General features: G+C 53.6%; 2 protein-coding genes across 2 annotated transcripts; both read right to left on the bottom strand.

Annotated features, from left to right (window-relative positions):
• Positions 1–2,699: 2,699 nt before the first annotated feature.
• ENH_00080630 (hypothetical protein, conserved) lies at positions 2,700–13,693 on the bottom strand (the record flags this gene model as incomplete). Its single annotated transcript, XM_013583280.1, has 18 exons — positions 2,700–2,915; positions 3,140–3,213; positions 3,418–3,474; positions 3,599–3,779; positions 4,196–4,235; positions 4,816–4,926; positions 5,741–5,790; positions 6,702–6,796; positions 6,895–6,970; positions 7,394–7,454; positions 8,947–9,112; positions 9,233–9,330; positions 9,488–9,528; positions 10,006–10,065; positions 10,535–10,602; positions 10,898–11,019; positions 11,195–11,286; positions 11,516–13,693. The coding sequence occupies 18 exons, from the start codon at positions 13,691–13,693 to the stop codon at positions 2,700–2,702; spliced, it is 3,786 nt and encodes a 1,261-aa protein (XP_013438734.1).
• A 1,335-nt stretch (positions 13,694–15,028) lies between these two features.
• ENH_00080620 (hypothetical protein, conserved) lies at positions 15,029–15,412 on the bottom strand (the record flags this gene model as incomplete). Its single annotated transcript, XM_013583279.1, has 1 exon — positions 15,029–15,412. The coding sequence occupies one exon, from the start codon at positions 15,410–15,412 to the stop codon at positions 15,029–15,031; it is 384 nt and encodes a 127-aa protein (XP_013438733.1).
• Between the last annotated feature and the right edge of the window lie 713 nt (positions 15,413–16,125).

Raw genomic sequence — 16,125 nt, 5'->3', positions numbered from 1 at the left:
GGTTGTAGTGTGCGTTGACAGCGCAGAGACGTGCAAAGGCGGCATGCAGCTACCCAATACTGAGCTTACTATTCGTGGGCATGTGACTCGTGTTACGGCTTCGTCATTTCGGCGACTAAGGCGTTTGGTTTTCTTGAATTTGGGGTTTGGGCTGGGTTGTAGTGTGCGTTGGCAACAAAGAAGCCGACGAAAATGGCATGCAGTTGCCCAACACAGAACTTGCAAAGCGGCGCTCAGTGGCCAGACTTAATGGAAAACGAGTGGCAGTGTTGCACTTATGTGGGGTTGGTCTATGAAAAGGGGTAGCAACAAATGTGTTCAACACTGGGGCCGATTTCAGGCACCTGGACTGTCTCTACATACTTTTATTGTTTTTTGATGGACTTTCTGTTGAAGCTTTTGTTGATATTCGAGGCACAGAACAAACTACGTATTCACTTGATTTTGCGCAGAGGTGGTAGTGCGGCCTATACAGTGTTTTGCAACGGAGCAGCCCACGCTTGATGCGGACGCCAACAGTAAAGCAACGACAGTTAGACAAGTTGGCGCAGGTCTCATTTTCTTGACACTGTATTTGCGCGGGTTGACTCTAGATTGATGCGAATGCTCAGATCCAATACTTATTGTGCGCCGTTCAATAGCCGTTGTTCATGGGTGTGAGTCGAGATCACGTTCACGACCGCTCAAAATGCGAGAAAATGTTTCAAAGAAACACTGCACCAATTAGCTGCGGACGCCAGATAATAGGGGTTTGCATGTGTGAAACGCGTGGAAAAATGTATTGTTTGTGGCGGAGCATTCCGTACTCATCACTAGTAACTTCAGTCTTAATTCAATGATGTGGAAGTGGAAGAATTTGTGCTTTCGGGTCTTTTGGTTGCGACTGAGGCTGTTGAAGATAGCCTTCTGAAGGGTATATTTCGAGTACTGCTCCTTTGGTCGTGGGGGACTGCTGTACTTGCTGCAGTCCCGGCGCAGCAGGTTAAAGAGCCCAGCCTTGTTGGCTGCCGTTTTCAGTGCTGGGAGTGTGCAGTTGAAATCGCGTGCTGCAATAAACTATAACATGCATAAACGTGCGCTTTTCAGCCAACATTCCAAGGCAGTTAAGAGTACAGTGCTTGCAGAGTTCACCGGTGGTCGTATGTACACGACCCCGCATTCCCACCAGCGGAGCAATTTCCACAAAAATGCGCTTGCAACGGTGGCTGTTTAAGAATTATACTATGAAAACTATTTACACAATTTACGCGTTCACATCATATCGTGTAGAGGATACGAAGGCGCAATGAGAGCCGCAGAAACAGCCTAGCAACAATGAGTCCGTAATGTGCAGCAGCCACCATGTAGCACATTGCTAGAGGAAAATGACGCTTTAATGCTGCTGCTATTGTCATTTGACTCTTGCGATGTAGAGTGTCCGTGGTCCTGTTTCTTGCATGCACGGGCCAGGAGTAGGTCGGCAGATAAGAAGAAAGATACATCGTAGCGGTCTACTTTTTACAGGAATGACAATGAGCAAGTCGGTAAACAAGGAAATGGTGGGAATGCCACGCAGCAGAAGCAGAGGATTACACTGCATGATTATACAGGCAACATAAATTTGTGCCTAGAAAGCCAATGCAGTGTCGTTGCTGCTAGTTGTTTATCGGGCCTTTAGCGGCTGACGCACGAGTATTGACTTTGCGAAGTAATGTGCAGAAACAAGATGCGCAGCTCATGAGCTTTTGACGCAAAAGACGTGTGGCCCACAGCTGTGGCGGGCTGGCTTTGGGGCTGTAGTGTGAAAAGGCTTGTGGAGTGCTCCTAAAACAGCCTTAAGAGGCCCAAATTTGGCACCGCGAAACGGACCGTTTTCCACATTCTGCGCAACATTCTTTCGAAAATGCAACTCTGGTTTGGCACAAATCTGATATAGGAAGCCAGGCTTGTGTAACCGCTGCTGCCCTCAACAGATCTAAAGGGATGTACATGTATAAATCCACATACATGGAGGAGCGTTGAAAAGTAAGAATCTGCACTTTTTAACTGAGTAGAAAGTAATATTAATTCACATTTGGGGCTTCAAACTAAGTTGCTTCCAGTTCGTTCCAATTTCTAGTTGTAAATGAGCAGCACATAATGCGGTTGTGATGCTCACTTGTAGAGCAAATGCGTCCCATACTTTTACTTCCGGTCTGTTACTGAGTTCGTTTGCTCGAAGATTTTCGTGGCTTTGCAACTGCTTACCAGTAAGGTGATGCTAGGCGTAACTGGTATATTTGGAGGTACTGATTGGGCACTCTCGCGCGTAGGGGGCGTTGTGACCAGTAAGCAACTAGTCTTGCCCCAGCGCTTCTGAAGGACAAAATGATCCCCCGTGAAACCTCATTTCTGTAGGGATTATCGCAGTTCCGGTTTCGAGAGTCTAGCCATGAGCTTGAAGCCCTGAACTAATAGCCGCAAATTCGGCTCAGGCGCTACCTCCGGACCCTCAAATGTTTTGCCGTTTTAAGCGCACAGAAGTTACCGCTCAGTAGGCGCAGCGCCTTTGATAGCTGCTGAGTGCTCACCTGCTACGCTCTAGGGTTCTGAGTGTACCTGGGAGCTAGCACGCGCAGCTCATTTGATAGCTGCTGAGTGCTTGCCAGGTGCGCTCTAGAGTTCTGAGTTTACCTGGGAGCTAGCATTCAAATTAGGAGTTTTAGGTCTGTTCCCCCGGTTCATTCATCATCTGTGTAAAGCGGCGCGTGCAGGGACAGTCTGCCAAGGACCTCGAGTCTTTTCAGGGCCGTTGCTATTTGGTTAAATACACGGTGAATGTTTGCTTCGGGTTGGGCTACTGCTGTGTCTGCAGCTGCTGCCAGCTGCAACAGAGACAGCAGACGTTCCTGCTGTACACTTTGAGGAGCGGGAGGATCCCGTGACCACACACAGCCCTGAAGCAGCAGCATCAACAACAGCAGCAGCAACGGCAGCAACACAAATATCACAAGCATCAGCATTTGCATCAGCACATCATCAGTTGACCTTGTCTTCGTCCAACTGAACTGCCGCTTCAGATGAGAAGCAGTAAGATAGAGGCCTGTGCTCCAAGCCCTGCACTATAACCCTCCGTTGCATACCAGAACCCCAAATCCTAGACCCTAATATCTAAACAAACCTGCGCATCCTCTTCATCAATATGACGTTGCATTGAAATACTAGAGAAAATCGCCGCAGCCCTCGCGCAAACCCCTGTGCAGGAAAAAACTGGGCAGAAACAAGCGGACAGTTGGGTTTACTGCGGAAAGTTTGGGGTCTAGCTCTTTACCACGGGCTTTAGAATGTCAGGGATTAGAGAGATCTTTGAAGCGCAAGCCCTACACAAACAGCGGTAAATCGTCAGTCCTAACATATCAAAGGCCGGTATTAAACTACACCCTAAAGATCAAACCTGACTTTCTGGGAGTGCAGTTGCATTCACGATGCTGAGACTGTGGTGGTCTCCTCGGAGACCTGTGGCGAAAGCAAACAGCAGCCTGTAAACCCTAAATCCTAAAGCCTAAACCCTGAATTCTAAGCTGACGGCCTAACTGTTGGCGAGAAACTGAGTGCCCAGCATTTGGGGTTTGCATATCACCGGGGCCGAGGGTGAAGAGCGGCACGAGACGGCAAATTCTTGGAGGGGCTCCTGGGGGCTGCGGGGGCCCCCCTGCAGTTGTTGCCTCTAGGTGCTGCAGCAGCACCAGTCCTGTCTGAATGTTAAGGGTTTCCAGGCGCTGCGCCAGCACAGGGTGGGCGGAGCTTATGGTCCAGATACCCTAAGAAGGCACACAGGATCTATGCTTTGCAGTGTAGGGTTTGGTAGCCATGGTACATATTTATGACCAGGCACTGGAGGTTTATGGTTTGGCGCTTTTCACCTGGAGACACTTCGAATTGAGGATATATTTCAGTGCCCCATACAAAAGAGCTTGGCCGTCCGCTGCGGATCCAGACTCTCCTTCTCAAGCATCAAACCCTAAACCCTAAACCCTTAACCTCCACCCCTCTTCCCTATTTCTGCAGTCTCTGATTAAATGAAAACGTTTAGGGCTTAAGGTTTGCAGAGTTGCTGTAAAGCCCTGCCTCACGATGTCTTGTGCCGGCACCCTGAAACAGCCGCAGAAAGGCAAATCCCAAATGCTTTTGTTCAATCCCCAAAGCAAGAGCGCTGCAGCGGTTTTCCTGTACTTACGAAGTCATCCATAAGCAGCAGGGTGCCTCCTAAGCCGTCTCTGGAGCCACAGTAGGTACTCACAAATCCGAACATTTGAGCCGTAGCGATTAGGGCTTAGGGTTTAGGGTTTAGGGTTTAGGGCTGAGTGTAAGCTCAAAGGTTGGGGTTTTTGACTGCTGGGGGAAATTTCTTCACGAAACGAAAAGCAGCAACAAGAGACGCATTTTCCAGTAAAGCGCCTTAGCAACAAGTCGATAATAAGGCAGCAGCAGGGGAGGATTGAACAGCAAACGCAGCAGCAGCAGCAGCAATTCGGCATCACCTCAGGATTTGGCTGAGGCGGAAGAGCTCGCAATGGAAGCTTGAGAAGCCTGGCACCAGCCCTTCGCACGCTGTGCGCAAACTGTGGAACCGATGCCCTAAACCCTAAACCCTAAACCCTAAGCGCTGAACATCAGGCAGACTTCAGCACAAGTTCTTTTGCCAAAACGCGTTTCCGTTCACGCCACAGAATGTCGTGCAGCACGAGGTCTTACCGTGGGATTTCAACTTCAGAATGAAGGCTTACGCTTCTGGGAAACGGGCTACGCAATTAAAGTTAAGGAATTAGGGCTTAGGGTTTTGACTGAGAGTCGCACCGGAGGAGCTCCAGCGAAGCCTGTGGATTTTTCCAAAGCCGGCAAAAGCCGACGGGACCCTTGAACCAATGTGGGCCAGGTGTATAGCCACTCCAATGACCCGCAACAGTGCTGCAGCACAAGTAGCAGCAGCAGCAATAGTAGCAGCAGCAGTAGTAGGCTCGACGCGAAAACATTAGCGCCAGCAGCAGCGCTGTTGCTGTCGCAGCGTGCGGCTTACTTGACTTCCCGCAGCCGTTCTGTCCTGAAGCAGCCACCAAGCATGCAAGTAGTTGAGCTTAGGGTTTAGAGTTACTTGTTAAGAGTTCAGGGCTCAGGGTCTAGGGTTTAAAGGCATAGTGACTACTTCTGGATTGGACGTCACTATGCGTAGATTCCCACCTGAAATCACGGCAGACTGCAACAGCGAAAAAAGAGAGGCAGCAGCAAGACATGCGTAGTATTAGCTGTTTTAGTGCCACTTTGTTGGTCTTAGAGTTCAGGATTTAGGGTTTGGAGTCAAAAGTGTGACGTTTGCTGCTGCAGCAACGCTGCTAAGTGGCTAAGTGTCTACTTCAGTGAAACGCTTCGCAGTGATGAGGGTCCCAATGCAAGCGGACTTCAGCGTGTAGGGTTTAGCGTTTAGGACTAGGGTTTAAGGCCTAGGATTTAACGTCAAGACCTGTTTGTGCTGCAGCCTAAAGGAAAATGGCATAAAGCCCTCTTCGAAACTGCCACCTAAATGACACTGCCGAAGCTGGACGAGAGAGACCCCCCCAAACACAGGTGCACTCCAGGAGGGATCTTCCTGTGTTTCCACACGAGTAAACATTGAGCGCCAAACCCTAAACCCTAAGGTCTTAATGCTTAAAACCCAAAGATAACAAAGACATGAGGAACAATCAACAGAAAGACGCGGGATTGGCAATTAGGGCCTAAGCCTCACGGACAAGCGGGCGAGGGCAAGTAGGGCATCCAGCTCCCCAATCGCAGCTTCTGTATAAAGCCGCAGCAGCCGAGCGGCAGCACAGCAGCGCAGCAGCAGCACAGCAGAGCAGCAGCAGCACAGCAGTACAAGCAACAGCAGCGACATAGCAGCAGATGCTGTGAGAAGCGCCTCGAAACGACAGCCGCAGCAGCCAGATGGTTTTGCTGCAGCAGCAGCAGCAGCAGCAAAACCACCTGGATTAAGCTGCCGCAGTTGGCGAGCAGCGGAGTCAGCAGCAACCACGGCACTGCAACTCCCATTAGGACCTAATGTAACCTCCAAGCATAGTGTCTTTCCCGGAGCCCAGGGTTTACGATTTAGAGTTTAGGGTGTAGGGTTTGAGGAATCGGGCTTAGTGTTTAGCGCTTAGGATTCTGGATGTACGGGCAGGCTTAAAGTGGTGAAGATGCTTCATGACATCCGCACAGAGGGCTCTGGCCGCACTCCACCTGTACCAGTGAAGCTTCCGATGAGGGTTTTCCAACCCTGCGTAGCAGCCACAGTTTTAGGTTCTAGGGTTTAGGGCTTAGGGTTCAGGTTTCAAGGGCGGCACTCTAGGGCTCAAAGTTAAGCCCGAAAAGGTGAAATGGCTGTTAGGGTTTGCCTTGCGCTTCAGCCTTGTGGTGTATTTGGTACCCTCAACAACGGAGACCCTCAGCAGCAAGCCCTAAACCCTAGTAACATTTGAGCTTTGGCTTCTAAACACTAAACTCCTGAACCCTTCTCCCTAAACCCTATAGGTACCACTCCAATTGAAGAATTTGTCTCGCGAATTCTGGAAGGCAGCCTGAGGAGCGCAGCGGAAGGCAGCGCTTCACTGTGAATTCAAGCTTTGGAACTTAGGGTCTCGGACTCAACGTCTAGGGTCTAGGGTTTAGGGTTTAGGACACAATAGATTTAAGGCTTCGAGAGACCCCACATAGCCGTCATCAAAGAAGGCAAAATGAAATGCGTCCGAGGGTGGCACTTTGTTGTTTGCTTGAGGCACGCTGCGGTGGATGTACAGCAGTAGGCCTGGGGCGCGGCAATCGGGACACACAATTTGAGCCGGAAACCCTAAACCCCAGAGCCTAAACCCTAAATCCTAAGCTCTTAAGCCTGAAGGGCCTTGCCTGCGTAGTAAGATGCAATGAAAGATGCACCGGGAGGAATGGCGTAATTCATATCTTCCTTTTTTGTATCCAACTCCTGCAATCCCAACAGACGTAGAAACGCTATAAACCCTAAACCCCAAACCCCAAACCCTCGGAATACACCAATCCTGTGTGCAACGCAGGAGACATTGGGGCTAGTGTTCTGGTTTTGGGGTTTGTCTTGCCTCTAAGAAGTGTTGGTGAGCCGCTTGGAGAAACTCAGTGCTCCCTACAAATTCACTCATCTCCTGTAACCGCCAGGCATCCCGTAAACCCTAAACCCTAAGCCGTATATCCCAAACCCTTAATCCTGATCCCTAGACGTTAAACCGTAGCGCTTGAGCGCTGCATATGTCCTGTGGAATCGTATTTCATGTAGGGGATCTGGCAGCCAAAGGCCACGCTTAAGGGTTAAGAGACGAGGGTTTAGGGTTTAGGGTTTTGTGACTTAGGTTCTGAAGCTGAGCTCCCCGCATACCTTTAGTTCGTCTTCTTCTGCTGTGGGCAAGAGAGTCAGCCTGTCACGAAACATGCACCATCCGCCAGCCCATCAGCTTAAAACCCTACGCCCTAACACCCAAAAGCATAAATGCGTAAACCCTAAACCCTAAATCCTAAACCCTAGACCTTCGGCCGAAATGCAAGCCACGGACTCGGAACACTGATTGCATTTGGAGAGGTCCAGGCGGCTCTCCAGCACATGTCGAACTGCGCGCACAGCGCAATCTTGAAACCCTAAACCCTAAACGCTTGGCCTTAAGCGCGAAGACTGAAACCCTAGACTTTGTGCATCAAAAAGACAGTCCATCATGCGGCTTAGGGTCTGGGGTTTGATGGCTCTTTGGGTTTGCAGCTTTGGCGCTGATGTGACGCGTTCTCGCTAATATCGGGCAGGGGGCATAACGGCTAGATTTTCGATGCAGGGTTTATGCTTAAGGGTTTAGGGCTTGGGGATTTAGAGTTTACCTTGGCTGACACCATCTTCACACTGGAGGATACAACTGACTGCTGCGATCTCGCAAAGTTTCGGGCACTCCTTTAAAAACAGACAAAGGTTTTCAGTTGCAGTACCTACGCCGAAAACTTTAAACCTCATGCCCTAAAACCTAAACCCTTAGCCCTAAACCCTAAACACCCAGTAGCAGACTCCCGGTGAAATGAGCTGTTTTTGTGAAGAGCTACGAAGTTGGAGTTTGGCGTATAAAATGTAGAACGGGATGCTGTGCTTAACCGTTTAGGGTTTAGGGTTTAGGATTTAGGGTTTACGGTTTAGGTCTTACAGAAACTAAGTATATGCTTGGCATGGGTCCAGGCAAGCGTGGCGCTTTGTCTAATAAAGTAAGTGACGCGCGAAGTTTCCTGGAATTCACATCAAAGAAAGGGTTTACGGTTTAGCGTTTAGGGTTTAGGGTTTAGGGTTTACGGTTTGCGCGAGTGTTAGCTGCGGCGGCGGTGCGCTGGTGACCTAAGGCTTAGCGTATGGGCCAGCGTCTCATTTACCTTCACAGCTTTCAGAGCGCGGGTAAAATTATCTGTAGAGATGCATAAGGCGTAAACCCTAAACCCTAGACCGCAGACCCTAAACCCTAAACGCGAGAGCTTAAACCCCAGCAACAAAGCCTGAACTCCTGGCCTTTAAAACGCGCATCATCTCGTCAGAGGCATCAACGAGAATAACAGTGCAGTGTAGACCCTAAACCCTCAAACCTAAACCCTAAATCTCCTATGGCGCACCGCTAGTGAGGGCAGGAAGGTGGGCTAGACAGAGTGTCACAGCCATTTGCCGCGCCTGCGTAGAAGCGGCAACACCTAAAGTTGAGGGTTTAGGGTTTAGGCTTTAACGGGTGGAGGAGGAACCGCTGGTGCAATAATAAGGGTTTGATATTTACGGCCTAGGGTTTAAGACTCAGGGTTTAGTGCTTGAGTCATTGCCTGCAGAATCCGCCGGTCAGTTGTTGGCTGAGAAGGAAAGAGAGAAAAGCCGCACTGACAAAACAAGAAGCCCTGACCCCAAACCCTAGGCCCTAGCACCTCGGTCCACACGAGAAACACGCTGAAGGAACGAGTGGCCACAGCAGCAGGCACAGCAGCAAGGGCAGCAGCAACTGCAGCAGCAACTGCGGCAGCAGTAACAAAAGCAGCAGCAGCAGGACCGAGAGAATCCAAGAGAGGAGCGTGCGGCGGCCCATCGTCGTTCCTGCATCACACCAACCCCACTCAAAAACCAAACCCTAATCCATATGCACTAAACCCTAGATCGAAGAGCAAAAGCCTAAACCCTAAACCACAAAACCTAAACTGAATTAGGGCCCCTCACTTGTTAAAGAGCACCACTCGTCTGCGAGCCACTTCGGGGCCCCGGGTTTGTCTGAAGGCGGGCAGCAGCAAACCAAGGCCTGACTAAAACCCTGAATTCTTAACCCTAGACACTAGACCCTGGACTCCAAACCCTAAACCCTAAACCCTAAACGCTCAACCCACGGTCCAGGATACGTCGGCGCTAAACCTTCACTGCCACAGGCACAGCTCCGCGCAACCAGCAACCCATAGAATTTAGGGTTTAGAGAGCTACCTGAGCCAGGGCGCTGATGTTTCTGGGAAGCAGCGGGAGGCCTACGAAGCAGCAGCAGCGACTAAACCCTAAACCCTAGGTTCATAAGCTCACAGCACCTTCAGAGAGCCGCAAGCAGCACTGCAGCGCAAGGCCTCTAGGGTTTTCAGCCTAGGGCCTAGGGCTTGAAGCCAACGGTTTAGGGATAAGAGATCTAGCTGCTGTTTTCAAAGCCCCGAAGGGGCCCTGGGGCCGCCCTAGGGGCACCGAAAACCTGAGGGGGGCCCCGGAAGCCAGGGGGCCCCACTTGGGGCCTCCTTGCCAAGGGGCCCCTTCATGGCCTTCTAAAAGAGCTTCAGGGGCCCCAGTGCTTACCCCCAGATTCCAAGCCCCCGTAGAGTAATTTCATCGACGCTCAACTGCTGCAGCGTACAGCGCAGCAGATCGTGAAGCCCAACCGCTGAGTCTCCTTCTCTGGGGGGAATGTTGCAGTCGCTAAACCCTAAACCCTCAGCCCCAAACCCTAAACCCTTACGTACTGCCCCCAGCAGGGCCTCCGAAACCTCGTAAATGCCTTCTCGGACTTCGGGTGCGTCTCTCTGCTCAAACAGCTCGAGAGGCACAGAGATGAGTCCGCGCTCCGGGGTTTAGGGCCAAGGGTTTAGGGTTTAGGGTTTAGGGTTTACGAGTTACATTGAGATGAAGCAGCAAGGCTCCAGCGGCGCTGCAAACAGCAGACACAGCATGCTGCCGCCAAACACCCTTTGCGAAGGCATGTGGGCGGCTGCCAAACCTTAGCTGCAGGGCGCTAAACCCTAATTTCTATACGCTCAATCCTAGCTGCGGGCACTAAACCCTAGCTGCTGGGCCGTAAACCCTAGTTCCTGAGCTCTAGATCCTCGGAGCTAGACAATAAACTCTAACGTCAGAACTCGCCCACCTTAAGGCTTCCTGAGAGAGGCCCTCTATCTGCAGAGACAAATGCTAATAAAAAATTGCAGTCAGCACCAGGCCGAGCCAGGGTTTAGGGTTTAGGGTTTAGGGTTTAGGGCTCAGCAGAGTTCTCACAGAGTGGCTGCTATCTCCGTTGTTGCTGAATCGAAGGCCAGGAATAGTGCTTTGCAGCCAGTGCGCCCCTGAGTAGACAAACCCTAATCTCTGGTCCCATAAACCCCAAACCCTAGCCTAAACCCAATCCACAAACCCTACACCCTAAACATAAACCTAAACTGCAGCCGTTGAACCCTGGTATTCTGGCGTGTCTACGCAGACCTGATCCATTCCTGAGCTTCAAGAACTAAACGCGAAGTCTTGAGCCTCAATCCCTAAACCTTAAACCCTAAACCGTAAACCCTTAACCCTAAACCCTAAACCGTATGCTCTAAACCGTAAACCCTAGGACCTACACACTACAGTCCCGCCGTGTCTGACCTCTAGAAGAAGTGAACTCCCTCTTGGGCAAGTACCTCAAAGAAACAGCCCCTGGAGAGCCCCCGTCTTGAGGGGCCCCCAGGGGCCCCTGATCCTCGGCTGCTAGGGCCTCCAGCAGCAGTCTGCAGAAAGTGCTGCAGAAGCAGCTAAAAGGGTCTTAGGGGATTTAAGATGCGCAACTAAGAGCAGCACCAAGGGGTCCCAGCTGCAGTTATAGGGCTGAGGGTTTAGGTTTTAGGGTTTAGGGCTTTGGTCTTAGGGTTTAGAACCAGGACTTAGGGTTTGGGGCGAAGTTACTTTCTCTCCGCATAAGGGACTTTTGTCGGTAAGACAAGAGTCCAAGTGACCCCCGCAAAACCCTCTGAAAAGAGGCTGGCATTCATCTGGCGCTGCGCGTACACAGCCCCTAAACCCTAAACCCTAAACCCTAAACCCTAGCCCTCATCTCTCCGCGCTAAACCCTTGGAGTTAAAAATGATCTTAGATCTTTTCCACAGCAAGTTCCCGCCTTGCAATTTTCTGCGGCTGCTAAGTAGAGCAACAGAAGACTGTTAATTGGGGTTTAGGGCTAAGCGTTTTGAACTTAGGGTTAAGGGTTTTGGCAGAGCCCGACAACACCTTGAGGGTTAGAAATGCTTCAACAAAAGCTACGGGCATTGCTCCAGGGGAGGCCAGGGGCCTCTGATAGACCTGTAAGGACCCGGGGGCCCCCGAGCAGACTGCAGCAGCAGCAAATGTGGGGCCCCTGCAGCAAACGGCACAGCGCACAATGGCAACTGGAGGGGGCCCCTCGGGGGCCCCCTCGGGAGGCCCCTCGGGGGGCCCCTCAATTGGGGGTTCCCTCTGGCCCTCTTGCTCCAGTAAGCGCTCCCACCCATTTGATAACGGCGGGGCCATTTGGGGGGTCCTCTGGGAACTCGCAGCAGCTGGAGGCCCCTCAGCTGCTGCTTGGGGGCCTCTCACTGCAGCAACAAAGGTGCCAAAGGCCTTCAAGGGAGGAGACTTCTCTGCAGGGTCAGGCCTCCAACCCTCTTTGTCTTTTTCCGTAGAGCCTTTCTCTTCTGCTGCATCTGCAGGTGGCGCTGAACCCTCTGGCGAGGCCTCCAGGGGGCGCCCTTGGGGGCCCCCCGGGGGGCCCCCAAAGGGGCCCCAAGGGCCCTCCTGGCGCGGTGAGGCCTCTCGCAATGAAGTTGCCAAGGCAAAACTGTGTGGATGCTGCTGCTGGTGTTGCTGATCCTTCTGAGGCTGGTGCAACTGCTGCAGCACTCGGTGCCGCTTCGCTTGCTGCTGCTGTTGTTGCTGCTGCTGCTGTTGCTGCTGCTGCTGCACCGCGGGCTTTTGCACAGAGCTAGGGGGCCCCTCATTCTCAATGGCAGTTGCGACCCGGCGGGGGCCCCCAGGACCCCCTCCCCTACACTCATGTGTTGGGATGCGCAGGGAGTATGAGGCCACTTTCGGCACTTCCGTGCTGCTGCTGCTGCTGCTGCTGTTGTTGCTGCTGCTGCTGCTGCTGTTGCTGCTGTTGTTGTTGTTGCTGCTGCTGCTGCTGACACTGCTTGTGCTAGGAATAATGCTGCACCTGCTCAAGTGAGAAATAGCTGAGAAGGCAGCAGCAGAGCTCTGACTGGAACTCAAAGGGGGGGGGCCCTCTTGGGGCCCCCTATTAGGGAGAGGCCCCACAGCGGCAGAGTGAGGACTGAGGGCTTCAGGTCCTTTCCCATCTTGGTTGCTGCCGCTGGTTTGCTGCAGCGGCTGCTGCTGTAGCTGCTGCTGCAGCTCTGGTTGCTGCTGTTGCCTTGGTCGCTGTAGCTGATTCTTATTTCTCTCCTGCTGCTGCTGCTGCTGGTGCTGTTGGTGCTGCTGTTGTTGTAGTGTGGCATCCTTTTTCTGCATCAGGTACAAAGACTTCTGCTGCATGTGCTGCACTAGCACCAGCTGCTGCAGCTGCGGCTTTTTCTTCTGGTGTAATGGGTAAGATGTTTTGCAGCTGTTGCTGCTGCTGCTGTAGTTCCTTTTGCTGCAGGGACTAGCCTGTGAGCCGCAGCTGCTGCTGAGGCTGATGCTCCTGTTGCCTCCTGCCGCCCTGCTGCTGTTGGAGCTGCTGACGCTGATGCTGCTGCTGTTGCTGCTGCTGCTGCTGCTGCAGTTGCTGCTGCTGCTGCTGCTGCAGTTGCTGCTGCTGCTGCTGCTGCAGCTGCTGCTGCTGCTATTGCAGTTGCTGCTGCTCTCGCATATGCCGCTGTCACCGCTGGCGTAACTCCTTCTGCGTCTGCTGCTGTTGTTGCTGCTGTTGGTGCTACTGCGGCTGCTTCTGCTGAGGCTCGTGAATTGAAGTTGAGTGCCTCTGTGGTGTTGCTGCCCTGGGTGAAACGCCGCCGCGGTACTCAGCAGTATCGGCTGCTGCTGCTGCTGCTGCTGCTGCTGCTGCTGCTGCTGCTGCTGTTGGCTGAACCTCTTCTCTGTCTCATTGTCTACTGCAGCCCTAAGGCATGCTTTCCCTCCTAGCCCAGGTTTTGCTTTCGTGTCGTTCGTCATTGGCTCTACTATCTCCTGTGCCTCGTCTGGGGGCCCCTCTGCAAAACGCCCAGGGGGGCCCCAGAGGGGCCCCTGTTCTTCTCTCTGGCCCAGCCGGCGCTGTCTTTTACCTTTTGCTAGAGACCACTGGGCTGGCCACTGGGCAGTGTCGAAGAGAAAAGGCGATGGGGGTTCCCCGGGGGAACTTCTGCAGGGGCCCCCGCCCCCGCTTGGCGCCTCCAGTGACCCCACTTGAAGGGGAATTTCTGGAGAACTCGACATGTTTCACTTGTTTCTAGAGACACGGAGAAGGCAAAAGGGCTTTTGGGGCTTCGGTGAGATCACCTGGTCCCCACTGGGGCCCGCAGTTGGCCGCGGGGCGCCTGTCAGCGGCTCTGCCTTTGCTGTATCGCATGCAGGTGCAGGCGAGGAGGAGTTTTAAAAGCAAAAGAAATCGGAGGGTCAAATTCTAGAATGGAAAAACTGAAAAATAGCGAAGAGAAACGCCGAAGTTGAAGCGGCGGGCACGGGTGTAGTAGCTGGCCCTCAGCACCGTCGGCGGCAGACGGTGGTGCTTGTCAGTGGAAAGGGGATAAAAAAACCTCCAGAAAGTACAAATATATATCACAATATGACAAAACAACAAATATATTTTGCTCAGAAGACAAAGGAACAGCAAAAAGGAAACAAAATACTGCAGGTGACCAGGGTGACGGGGCTGGCTCAGTGGTCCACTGGTCCGCGCAGTGCTGCTGCGCATCCTCCACAACGACGCCCCTCATTTCATTGAATTTACCGATCAACTTGACATTTTAAAGTACAATAGTGATGAAGGACGCAAAACTATTAAATAAAATCGCGAAACTAGTGAGCTACACTATATGGGGCAGCACAGGTGACTCACAGCTGTTCCAGCTGCAGCAGTAGCTGCTACAGCTACAACAGCGCACGCTGGAGCTGCAGCAGCACAAGTTGGAGCAACAACGGCTGCAGTGCTAGCTGCAGCAGCACACAGTGGAGAGGTAACGGCAACAGCAGAATCAGCATCACTGGGGAGGGCTAGAGATGCAGCAAAAGCTGCAGCTGTAGCGAGGAGCAGCAACTCTAGCCCGCCATGCACAAGAAAACCCTAAACCCCAAACCCTAAACCCTAGTCTCCCGGCTCCACGCCCCTCCCCGCATTCCCGCCCTGCAGCGTCTAGCCGAAACATCTAGAGCAGACCCCACACCGTCCAGACTAAACCCTAAACCCTAAACCCTAAACCCTAAAACCTAGGATTCAAAGCGTTTCAGCTCTAAAGGCTTGACGGCCGCCGGAGGAGCGCCGCAGCAGCTGCGACAGAGTCCTCTGCGTAGATTCGGCCCAACAGTACAGCAGCAAAGACAAACCCTAAACCTTGAAGACTAAACCCTAAACCCTAAACCCTAAACCCTGGAAGCTACACCTTTGCTTTCTTCCCCGTCAATGATCAGCCACTTTAAAGTCCCACAGGAGATGAGTGACGACCCTTCGGGTGTTCCCCTCTCTCCGGGCCGCCGCCGCCCAGCAGCAGCGCAGCAGCTCCGCAGCCGCAGCAGCAGCAGCAGCAGCAGCAGCAGCAGCAGCTGCTGCTGCTGCTAGTTGCTGGGGCAGGCAGTGGAGGGCAGGGAGACCTCTCTGTGCAGCAGCGCCTCCCTCTGGTGCGGAGTGAGCCCGTCTGTTTCCCTTGCTGCGCGTGTGGGGTTGTTGTGGGTGCGTTCTACGAGTGTGGGTGGGGGCCCCCCCAGGGGGCCCCCCAGGGGGCCCCCGAGGGGGCCCCCCAGGGGCCCCAGGGGGCCCCCCGGCTCCTCCTCGTCCGGGGCGAGGACCAGCAGGGGCCCCAAGAGGGCCTCGAGAAGGCCGTGGAGAAGGAATATGAAGGCAACTGCTGCTGTTGCGAGGAGGGGGCCCCTGGGGAGCAGCCAGGCAAACAAAGAGTTGATGAAAATGATAACAACAGCATCGACTAGAGTGACGAACATGCCCACAAAGCCGAAGACGTTGCAGGCGAGCTGCTGCGAAGCCACGAGGCCCTGCAGCAGCGCAGCAAAGCCGGCCTTGGGTGCTGCGCTGCAGCCGTAGAAGACGAAGGCAGCAGCAAAGACGAGGGCCACGCAGGGGCCCCTGGGGGCCCCCAGCTCGCGCAGCAAAAGGGCCCCCGGGATCAGCAGCAGCGCAGCAGCTCCCAGGAAGAGACACAAAAAGAGAAAGCGGTAGCTGCTGCTGCGGCTGGCCGTCTCGGGGGGCCTCCACAGCCGCCCCATGAGGGCCCCCCCCAAGCAGCCCCCGGCCTTGCCAGCAGCAATGAAAGAAACTGCCCAAGCATTTGCTGCTAAAGCTTGTGTGGGGTCAGCAGCAAAGAGGCTCGGGGTGTACAGACACAGCAGCGGCAGCAGCACCGACACCACCGAGTCCTCCACTGCCGTGTCCAGCGCCAGCAGCAGCACCTGCCAGCCCAGCCGCCGCTGCTGCAGCGCCAGCAGCAGCCCCGCCTTCACTTCCCGCAGCCGCAGCAGCACTTCTGCTGCAGCAGAAAGGCCCTCCCCCTCCCCCGAGCCTTCCGTCCCGGACTCTTCGCTGCAGAGGCTGTCTCCGGCGCCTTCGGCGGCCCAGCTCGCCAGGGGCCCCCCGGGGGCCCCCAGCGCCTCTGCGCGGGGGCCCCCGGGGGGGCCCCCCTGGGCGCCGGGGCCCCCGG

This window comes from Eimeria necatrix, genomic scaffold, assembly GCF_000499385.1.
Source record: "Eimeria necatrix Houghton genomic scaffold, Enh_scaff877, whole genome shotgun sequence".
Classification (NCBI taxonomy): domain Eukaryota; phylum Apicomplexa; class Conoidasida; order Eucoccidiorida; family Eimeriidae; genus Eimeria; species Eimeria necatrix.
This window is presented reverse-complemented; position numbering and strand designations above follow the sequence as displayed.